Source organism: Musa acuminata, chromosome BXJ2-11, assembly GCF_036884655.1.
Source record: "Musa acuminata AAA Group cultivar baxijiao chromosome BXJ2-11, Cavendish_Baxijiao_AAA, whole genome shotgun sequence".
Classification (NCBI taxonomy): Eukaryota; Viridiplantae; Streptophyta; class Magnoliopsida; order Zingiberales; family Musaceae; genus Musa; species Musa acuminata.
Window position 1 is genome coordinate 6,854,911 of NC_088348.1, and position 10,407 is coordinate 6,865,317.

Sequence of the window (10,407 nt, forward strand, 5' to 3'; positions counted from 1 at the left end):
AAACAACTCATAGCTATAAATAAAATATTAATTTTTTACTCTTTAACCCTACTTGTATCTTCGTGTGTGACTTGAAGATTAATTTTTTACTCTTTAACCCTACTTATATTGTGCTCTTTACTCTTTATACAAAACGACCACTTGATAAAGCCTCGGAGACCGGGCTCTAGCGGTACCACTATCGAAACCACTTGGGAGGCTGAGCCTCAAGCGGTGACACTGCTTGCCGTGGCTCCAAGTGATTGAATGGGCCATCCAACCGACCCAATTTAGCCTTGTTTAGGCCCAGTTAGCCCCTATTTGAATTAGTAAGATTTCTCCCAAAACTAACTCAAATTAAAGTCCTAATTATGATTGTTAAGGCTAAAACAATTTATGATACAATGAATCTAAGTTATCCGATACGTCAATTGTTCAACCGAACTCTCGATGAACTTTCGACGAACTACTGACGATCTTCCGATGAACTCCCGACGAGTTTTCATTGCATCATTCGATCCTTTGTTGTATTACCCGATTCATCCGGTCCGATGCCTGATCATTGACTTCGGCTTAACAATAAATTTTTCTATAAACGATAGTCACTTATCTCTACACAATTAAACTTTTTGCTCCCCTTCTCCTCCTCTTTCTCCACCTCGTTCTCTTCTTACCTCTCTTCTTACCTTGTCTTCTTTCCCCGGTCTTCTTTCTATCAATTGATTGTTCATCATAGGTTGTGAGATCAATAGATTGGGTGAGTTTAACCTTGCATGTCAAGAGTGGTTAGAACTAGCAAGAGGTCACCATGAATCAAATTACATGTGTATATGCATACACATGCGTCTTGATTGAACAAACATTATATATATATATATATATATATATATATATATATATATATATATATATATATATATATATATATATATATATATATATATATATATATAGAAATATAATTTCCTTCCGTAATACTTTATACTGCATGCAAGACATCTTACATGGCTTCAAACCTGAGACTTGTCAATTACACAACACTGCACTAACCACTGAGATATGTACATTTCTCATAAACTTAATAAGCCACATTTCTTTGGAAGAACCCAACGAAGATAGAGGGCACAACCTCGGTTCAGCAAATTGTATGGATGGTTTCGGACATAATCCATGTTTTTCAATGAATTCCCTACTTCTCAAAAGAATAAGATGTTTTGCTTCTAGAATAAATTGAAAATGATCTAAACACATTCTGAAAATGAAACCTAATTGACAGTATTTGCCCCCATGCTACACACATATACATACAGTTGGATGAGTTTAGTTGGGAAACAAAAGGGTTGCTAAGTAGCTTCAAAATTCCAGAGTCACAGGATTGAGAAGAATAAGAACACAAAATATTATGTCAGTGTTGAGCAAAGAAAGAAAACTATAATACATAGGCGAGGCATCCCAAGATTTTATGTTAAGGCTGTTTCGGCTGCTCCCTGTTCTTGCCCAGGTCCATTAGAGGTAGCATCCTGGAGAAGCAAATCATTAAACATGTGAATGCATAAAAAAAAATGAGACTGTTCGTGCATGAGTTATCTATTGATTGCAAGGTAAAATTTTAGCTTACCCCACTGGACATTTGATCTCTTATGAAGTACATAGACTTCAACATCGTCTCGAGGGTATCTCTTGCCAATTGGAATTTAACCTGTGTTTCACCTGATGAAGACTGTGTATCACCTTGGAGCTGCAAGATATCCACTCCGAAAGTATTAGCATAATTTATCTGGTTTTTTCTATAGTGAGAACCACAATTTCTTGGCATTTAACAGCCAATAAGATTGAAATCAGTGGTATGTACAGGAGCACAAGCTTTCATTTCCAGTGGATCTAGTAAAGCATTATTACAGACATGGTAGAAATGAACAAATGGGTGTAGTACAACATATTATAAACAATTGAATAACTATGCTATATTACTCATTTCTATTGCAAAACCTCAGGAGCAAAAAATTGATCTAGATGGGCATCTCAATCGCTGTTTATTTCATCTGATTGTGCAGAGGTGGCTATTATATAAATTATTCTCAGCCAAGAACTTCTCATTTTCTCTAGTTTTGTGCAGACATAAACTAAACCTATATCTAGTTCCGAATACTGAAGGCTAGGTAAACAATAGAAAATATGAGCTTCAGGCTGAGAACAAGAGGAGTAACACTAGCATAGCCTTTTCTCATTGGCTTCAGAAGATAATTATTCGGATTGACATCATTGATTAAATAACAGTGAAAACATCTACAGTGTGCCCTGTTTTCTGCCTTCAGTTTTAATCAATTGATTGAAAATAAAACAAATTGGACAACGTTATCAGGGATACTGTATGTCATAGAATAAGAAAAAAAAACTTAATTGGTTGTACCTTCAGATTCATAACAGCAACATGCTCCACAGAATCTTGATTTTGATTTACCACATTACATGTCATTGCCTTCAGGCGAGGCAAAGAAACCTGAAGAACAGAAAAGAAAATTTATTAAGACATAAGTTGGCCTACAATTTTTCTATATGATTTGCAAATAGAAAGTGGTGTTCAAAGGAAAAGCAGCACTTATTTTGTCAATATGGAGTTCATTACAGTTGCTTGTTGACATAGCAAAAAAATTGATGCTTCTCAACTAAAGAGCAAATGGAAGGATTGTCTATCACTACAAATCTCTTGACTATATCTGAAGCAAGAATATAATGCTCTACATGCTACAGAAAAAAAGGTAAAAAATAACTGCATAACCATCCCTTATATGCTGCAAAGGGAAACATAGATCCTATGTAGATTGAAGAAAAAGATTGACCTGATCTTTGAGTACATCTTCGTGCCATTCTCGTTGAAACTTCTGCAGGAGCAGGGTGAGTAATCTTTGTAATTCAGGTAGGACTTCTGGTGGAAACAACTTCTGTATCTCATCCTTTGATATGTTTTCATAGACACACCTTCGAATTAACATACGAAGACATACCAAAAGCTGCAAAGGGAAAGTAAATCCACTAATATACCACACTAATGTGTTGATGATAGAATAAGGATTTCATTTGTCTTTTAGTCTAAAAGGAAATACATGTAAGACATGAAGTTCTCACACAAGAAAACATTCTCACTGAGCTGTTGCGTGTTGCTAGCATTTTTAAGACTTACAGAGCAGCGGTAGATTGACATATGATTTTCTGCAATTTTACACATGAAGTTCATCCCTACCAACTAACATCTCTTGCGATAAACATCAGTTTCATGAGGAAATGCCATAATATCGGACAATAATCTTCAATGAGAGGATGTTTAGTGAACAAAGGTAAGCATGCATGTTATGCACTTAGACAATTTATGTGTGTCGACCGATAGTCTCCAAAACAGACAGCAAAATACCACTTCCCACAGGACTGAATCTTTCAAGTTATAAGCTGACGGAAACCGTTTAATTAGGGAAATCCTTGTTCATGTATGTACTTAATTATGTAACAAGCAATTGATGAGAACCAACTGCTACAGTTGAGTTGATGAACATGATAACGCAGCCCCTGGTGACCCAATCTCGAACGATTGGAAATCCGAAATTACGGAGACTTCTTTGCCTCAGGCTAATATAATTAGCTCAGACCATATCATGTTAGAGATCAAATGTGATTAGGGTTTACGCTGCGAAGAGTTCCAAAACAATGTAGCCAAAATTGCGGGGGGTTTAAACCCTAAAGAAGACAAAAAAGGTTTTTGCGAAGCTTACAGGGTCCAGGTCGGAGTCGGAGGGCAGATGGAGCATGTCGCGGATGATGGCGCGGTCGGCGGCGTCGAGACCGGTCTTCCGAGTCCGCCACAGCGCCTGCAGTATGTACTCCACCGACTCCTTAGAGCTCGACTGGACCAGCAGCGGCAGGTGCCCCCACAGCCTGTGCCCCTCCGCCATTCCCGCAGCTCGATCTGGTCGCCCACGTCCGCGATGTCAATTCGCCGACGATAGCCCGCTCCACGCGACGGCAGCGTCGGCAGTTCAAAAGCCCAAACATAATCCGAACAACATGACCCTTTTTACATATCCATCCTCCTACATTTTTTAAAATAACGGTTTTACCCCTATATATATATATATATATATATATATATATATATATAACCTCAATATATACGAGTTCAATATGGTAGATTAAAAATATTTTGTATATTATTTAATATAATAAATAAAAAAAATTAATTTTAAAAGAAATTAAATTCAACATATTATAAAAAAAAATATTTACATGATTAACATTAAGACAGATCATATTTCTCATCTTTCATCGTAAACAAACTATCACAGTATGACGTCATCATGTTTTATGGCCAGTAAATTTTTATTATTTTTTACTAAAAAAATATTTTAAATAAAATAAATATTTCCTTTCATTGAAATCCGACAAATGATTTGATTCAGTAGTTGGGTAGTTCCCAAATGAGTCACTTATCTCTGTGCAAAGTCGAACATTCTCAACTGTGAAGAAAACCTCATCCAATCATATCTTATTCTTCTCCAACATTTGGCACACCAAAGCAACTGCACCTCTCTCTTGTTTCTCTCAAGGAGCTACTGCTGTTGATGCAGATCTGTAGCTGTCCTACTGCTACAACAGAGAGAGAAGAAAGAACACAGTTCTGTTCCTGAAGATGCTGGTTGATACATTGGTGAAGGCTCTTCCAAGCTCTTCCCCTTCACAAGGCAGTGGTAACTGTGTCCTGCTCGCTGAACAGAGCAGGCTGCTAAGTATGTTCATCATTTGATTGTTAGGTTTCTTGGATGATTTGATTTCTCTTCAGTTCAATTCCCATGACCAAGATAAAGACTTACCAGTTCTTGAATCACTGTGATGCTAAAGATTGTGCCATGGCTTTCTATGGTGTTGAGTGATTCAAGATGGGGTGTAGTGTCTGCTATTCCTCTATGACATGTTCAGCCATTCTGTGAGAATGTTCTTGTTTCAGGCACACAGTGAATGTTCAGTGCAGGAACAACTTAGTGGGATTATTCCAAGGGACAATGATGAGTTTATTTCAGTCACTGAATGCAGATTCACAAACAACAGACTTAATTATTTATAATGAAGGTGCAATATAGGAAGGCTTGAAGAGAGTGAAAAAGGAAAGGAATTCAACAGATCCATGTCCTAACTGATGCTCAGGTTTCGGTACACCTTACATATAATAAGAAAAATCCACCCAGGTATCATTCGACATGTAATTAGCGATACTATCATCTTTTATGGAATATAAGGTGTCTCATGCATTCAGAGAGGGGAATTATCATGCTAACCGATGAAGGAGGAACTTGTTTAATTTCTTATTGGCTCGGATCTAAGGGGCAATGGTTGTAATTGGGTGACATAGCATTATATAAAGGATTAGTTTCTACTCGAATATAATTTGGAGATGTGGACACTAATCTCAATATGCTTAGCCCTAATCTTGCTTCCTAATGAATAATAAACAACTAAATGCATATCTTACACCTATCTTATGCATATTAGATCATGAGGTTTCTTATAGTTGCTGTACTGAGAACAACCTAAAGACTAAACCTTATATCTGCAGCCAACACCAGGGAAAGATAAAGCAAGAGGTTCATGATGCACTGTGCAAGAGTTCAAAACTTGATACAAGCCACAGGCAATCTGAGGCATCCTACGAAACCTAGAATGATGTGAGTTAATGAATGCACACCTGCCAAGAACTCGAGCAATTGTGCATGGAAGATGTTGGAGCCTAGGAAGCTGAAAAGGCCTCAAAGTTTCAGACTTATTTACACTCAAAATCTTAAAAAAAAAATGGAACATGCTTATATACAGAACTACGATACCCAAGCACGTAAAGAAAATTTTTTTGAGAGGCATTTGACAATACAAGACATTTAAATCACACCAGAAGAAGATAAAATATGCTCGTTTACAGTATTGCAACAAGAAATATAAGATTCAACAAATTGAAAAGAACATGTTCATCGATGCAATACAGTACTTACACACGCTAGCACAGAGGAACATGCAGTTCCAAACAGATGCAAATATCATGACTCTTCTTTGAGGATATTTACAGGATCGAAGCTCTGAATCTTCTTGTAATACTAGTTATTTTTTGCACCAGCCAAAGCAACAGCTCTGTGAAAGACAGAAGAAAGCAAAGTAAAACTAGATCAGATTGTTTTATTTCAAATATGAAGTCCATAGTTGCAATTAGAGTAAATAAAATGTAATAGGTCACAGATAAAGTTGTATTATGGAAACTTTGCTAAAATTGGTATCACTCTATTTCAAATAGTTGGGATATTACAATGTTATTGCCGCTGTTGCTGTTACTGCTCTATTTCAAATAGTAGTTTGTTTCAAATGGAGAGAAATGTATAAGCTGTTGGCTGTGTACGTTGTCCCTAAAAGCAATTTATATAAAAAGACTTTTTTGAAATTAGAAAATGTCTGACATTTATGTACCCCATGTGCAGTAATTAAAAAGTATTTTTGCTTGGCATATTCATGAAGAAAACAGATGCTTCCATTTCCGTAGTTGCTAGTAAATTTCTTTTGCCATGAACGACATTGACAAATTTATTGTTTACAAGGTAATTCATGATAAAAACCTAATTCTACTGTCTTGGAATAATCACTTTACGAGATCTTAAAAAGCAGCAGTTTGATAGTCACAGAGATGATATTGGTGTTTTTAGTATGTTGATAAAGGGCAATTGAAGTAAAACTGTATCAACCAAAAAACCAGTATGCGTTAAGCAAAAGCAATGTTTCCATTTCTTAAAAGTTATACATGGACATGAAATTCACAAAAAGAAAACAATAAAAAAAGAAAAAAGGAAGTGTCAAGCACCTTTAGTTTTATTGCATGCGAGTCAAATTACAACAGCAAGTATTACGAATAAGAAACTGGTAATCTTTAAGAGCCTCATTTAAGACTAAATAAAACAAAAAAGTTAAGAAATGAAGTTTACTTATGAGCTTCACCAGGGTTACACTTAGTGAGCCTTCCAATTTAGGTTTTAGCTCTAATTATTCTATCATACGAACAAGCATAGGCAGCTTACCAAGGACCCACCACTGCCATCTTGGTCATTGACATAGATTGTATCATTTGTTATCATGGTAGCTTTTGCTGATCCACTCTTTTTTTCCTCCCTCACTTTGTTAAATATGCCAGTGAAACCATCAGCTGATGAAGGATTACTTTCATCCCACTCACCAAACTTTGGCACAGATGACCCTTTATCAGGCTGTCAGGAAACAATACCACAGCTTTTCTGTACATGATTGCATGCAGGTCTTTTATACAAAAAAAACTGATTATTAGAAGAAAAGACTCACAGTTTCATCACCTCGACCACCGGTCCTCGGTCTCGATCTACCTGCAACATTTGAAGCAAGTGCATGGCTACTCACTGATGAACCCTTGGAAGATACACCACCTCTAGTTGCAGCTTTCACATGATAATGGGGGTGAAGTGGAGAGCGCTCCATGCTATTGTCAGATTCACCACTTGTTCTACCAGCCCTTCTATGTTCACTGGAATTTGGTTGATACCCATGCCTATGAAGAGGGGATTCTGTGGTTGGCTTATGTGCAATAGCAATATGAGGTAAATGTGATTCTATCGGTTGGCGGAGATCATCTTCTCTGCTTGCATGTGGCTCATCCTTGGGATTTGGAGCCTCCAAGTTTGCACTTACTGCTTCAGGAAGTTGGGCATGTTGCTACAATGAAACAAAACAAAACAAAACAAAAGGTTGTGAATTTACAAGAACAAAATCTCAGAACCCTTACAGAGGTTTTCATCTCGATCCACTCATTTTAATCGTTCATTTCATATATAAAAGTGTCAATAGAAGACAAGATTTGACAGACAATATCAACAAAAACAATTATTAAACACGATTAACATTTGAAAGAAATTTACCCATCAGAGGAACAAAGCAAGCTATTGTCTAAGTGAACAAACAAATCTCCCATGAAACTAGAAAGGACATCCAAGAAGATTAAAAACAGAAAAAATAAATAGTTGATTTCGGCTGTTTTACAAGGGGTACAAAAATGCATTTGGCCTATGTGTTGAAGCTGCTCATCTGCGTAAAGAATGCCACTCCCAGGTAATCTACATTAGCCTATCAAATAGTTTAGACAGTAAAGAAAACAGAATCAGGGTATTTTCCTTTTATACACCATTATGATGGATGGACAAGGAATCGATGTACAACTTTTTCTTTTTTATAGCCTTTTACAAAGTAGACACCAAAGCAATAACAATCATGTCAAGTTCATTGGTGAACCAATGGAGCTTTTCTTGTCATAGTTTGTCAATGTGTCTGAAAAGGACATCTAATCATATAAGGCTCATAAAAGCTCTCTAGCACTTATTGTTGAAAAGGTTTTGGTTCATAAAAATGGAATGAATGAGCAGGCACAAGAAAATGACTTCTAAGTATTAAAACTTCCTCCTAATTCACTAACATCCAACTAACGAAACTAACATAAAGAAGCTATTGACGAAAGTTACAACTTAACTGGCAGCAAACCAAATTGCAGAGATCAAATATGTGATACTCATTTAGTAGCAGCATTGATGAGATCAGATGTTAATTAGGCAACAAAATTCTAAATGCATTCCTCCAATTATTGCTGTCTAGATCCCACATGATGCACATGAAAGTGCAGCATGCCTCATCTCAATACCACATAAAAAATTAGAATTGTCATCCACTTGAAACTTTTCAGGGGAAGAAGAGAAGAACAATCAACTTAAACAAGCACTGAAATCAACACAAGCAACATCACAATTCCCTAAATTCTTACCTTAAAAGCCATGGCAAATGATGAAATCCAAGTAACAACAGATAGCTATTTAAGTAAACAGGGACCGATGTTACTGCTAAAGAAGCATTCAAAAGTGACAGCATTCCAAATTAGGATCGGACCAGTCCAAACAACTTGAACCCTCTTATGCTTCAATTCGATCAGTACAGTCACTACAAAGACTGATATCTGATCCATTTCAGTTAGGAATACCCATGAGTTATGAGGTAGTAATCTTTGCAAAGCTCTCGGCAAAAACCATCATGACAAATAAAAGAAAAGGATGATATTATGATAATTAGACCAAAAATCAAAACTTCATCAGTCTCACCCCAGCATCAAAACCCAATTATACTCCAAAAAATAAAATCTTCAATAGGCTTCTCGAAATACTAACATAGAAATAAAAAATTGAAGAGTAACACATAAAAAAACACAACAAAGAAGTACTGCAAAGACGAAGAATCACACAGAAAAGAAAAGGAACGCAACAACAGAACGATTCCAAAACCCTCCAAGATCGCAGCTTTCTTACTCGCTATGGCCCGAAGTGGCAGGACAAAGCAAACAATCATGGAGAATCGGCGTACAGCATGAACCCAAAAGAACTCACCGCCATCTCCACGCCTCGCGATCGCAGCAGGAGGCCAAGAGTTCCTCAAAGGGGCAGAAGGCACCTCCTTTCCACCACACTTGGAACCCCGGGGGACGGATTACCCTGAACAAGATCAAAAAAATATCTTTGGGGAAGCAAATTGGAGGAGAGGCCAACCGAGATCCACAAAGTTCAACGATTGAACTGCCTACGAAGGAGCGGAAGGTTGACCGACAGGCGAAGACAGGCGGAAGGAATTGACTCGATAGGCAGCAGACTTGTTTGACGATACGGGTACCGGCTTCGTCCTACTTGTACTACAGGAACAGTTCGCGGACTGCCGCCGCTGCGTGATGCTTTACTGAAGTGACGACATCTTAAATAGGGCGGTGTTTGTGCCTAAAAACCCAGTGATCAAAGATTGAATCTTTGATCACCGTGCTGACGATTCCCTTCGATCAAGTAGTCATAGTTGGTCTTTTTGGGATATATGCGGTGGTAAGAAAGAACACGAGAAAAAAAAACCTGCATAAAAATGAAAATTTAGGATCATTTGGTATTATAATCGTGTTAGCTTAGTCGGTAAAGAAAAGAATTTGATAGTTCTCCATCATATTCGTTTATCTTTTTTTATTAAAAAATTAGTGTATGAAAGTATTATTTGTTTTTCTTGATGTAAGAATTTTGTCAGGTGAAATTATATTGTTTTTTTTCTTGAGATCTTTTGATTTAAAATCTTACAGAGAAATGTTTTTTCTAGGTTACGTAGTTCATAACTTGCAAATTTAATCTGAGTTTCTTTTTATGATGTTTCATCAATTTTGATTAAAATAATATTGAAAAAAATATTAACTTAAATTTGAAATAAATTGATATTCTAGGATGAAAACATCTGAATAAAGTACATAATTATTGTTCATTTATATTTTATTTTGGATTTTTTCTTAAAAAAATAGATTTTTCTTAGATCACGTTTCTT

General features: G+C 36.6%; 2 protein-coding genes across 5 annotated transcripts; both read right to left on the minus strand.

Moving 5' to 3' along the window:
* Window positions 1–1,178: 1,178 nt before the first annotated feature.
* On the minus strand, window positions 1,179–4,025 carry LOC135626173 (uncharacterized). 2 transcript variants are annotated; one of them, XM_065131284.1, is made up of 5 exons: window positions 3,744–4,025; window positions 2,820–2,990; window positions 2,390–2,479; window positions 1,598–1,756; window positions 1,179–1,499 (listed from the first exon to the last, which is right to left on the minus strand). In XM_065131284.1, the coding sequence occupies exons 1-5, from the start codon at window positions 3,921–3,923 to the stop codon at window positions 1,440–1,442; spliced, it is 660 nt and encodes a 219-aa protein (XP_064987356.1). In that variant the 5' UTR covers window positions 3,924–4,025; the 3' UTR covers window positions 1,179–1,439. The 2 variants fall into 2 exon arrangements, with proteins under 2 accessions (XP_064987356.1, XP_064987357.1); XM_065131285.1 differs by having other exon boundaries at window positions 1,598–1,717; window positions 3,744–4,022.
* A 1,827-nt stretch (window positions 4,026–5,852) lies between these two features.
* On the minus strand, window positions 5,853–9,859 carry LOC103970716 (RPM1-interacting protein 4). 3 transcript variants are annotated; one of them, XM_018820058.2, is made up of 5 exons: window positions 9,664–9,859; window positions 9,447–9,551; window positions 7,351–7,737; window positions 7,074–7,259; window positions 5,853–6,141 (listed from the first exon to the last, which is right to left on the minus strand). In XM_018820058.2, the coding sequence occupies exons 2-5, from the start codon at window positions 9,450–9,452 to the stop codon at window positions 6,112–6,114; spliced, it is 609 nt and encodes a 202-aa protein (XP_018675603.1). In that variant the 5' UTR covers window positions 9,453–9,551; window positions 9,664–9,859; the 3' UTR covers window positions 5,853–6,111. The 3 variants fall into 3 exon arrangements, with proteins under 3 accessions (XP_018675603.1, XP_064987358.1, XP_018675602.1); XM_065131286.1 differs by having other exon boundaries at window positions 9,637–9,859; XM_018820057.2 differs by having other exon boundaries at window positions 9,641–9,858.
* Between the last annotated feature and the right edge of the window lie 548 nt (window positions 9,860–10,407).

Bases quoted from the DNA above. Each gene is read 5' to 3' on its own strand.
- LOC103970716 (XM_018820058.2), bottom strand. The intron at 7,260-7,350 runs GTGAGTCTTTTC...GTTTCCTGACAG, and splicing joins GTGGTCGAGGTGATGAAACT to CCTGATAAAGGGTCATCTGT. The intron at 6,142-7,073 runs GTAAGCTGCCTA...TGTCTTTCACAG, and splicing joins ATGGCAGTGGTGGGTCCTTG to AGCTGTTGCTTTGGCTGGTG.
- LOC135626173 (XM_065131284.1), bottom strand. From the start codon at position 3,923: ATGGCGGAGGGGCACAGGCTGTGGGGGCACCTGCCGCTGCTGGTCCAG. The intron at 1,757-2,389 runs GTACAACCAATT...AGAAAAAACCAG, and splicing joins TTGCTGTTATGAATCTGAAG to ATAAATTATGCTAATACTTT. The intron at 1,500-1,597 runs GTAAGCTAAAAT...TTGCTTCTCCAG, and splicing joins GAGATCAAATGTCCAGTGGG to GATGCTACCTCTAATGGACC.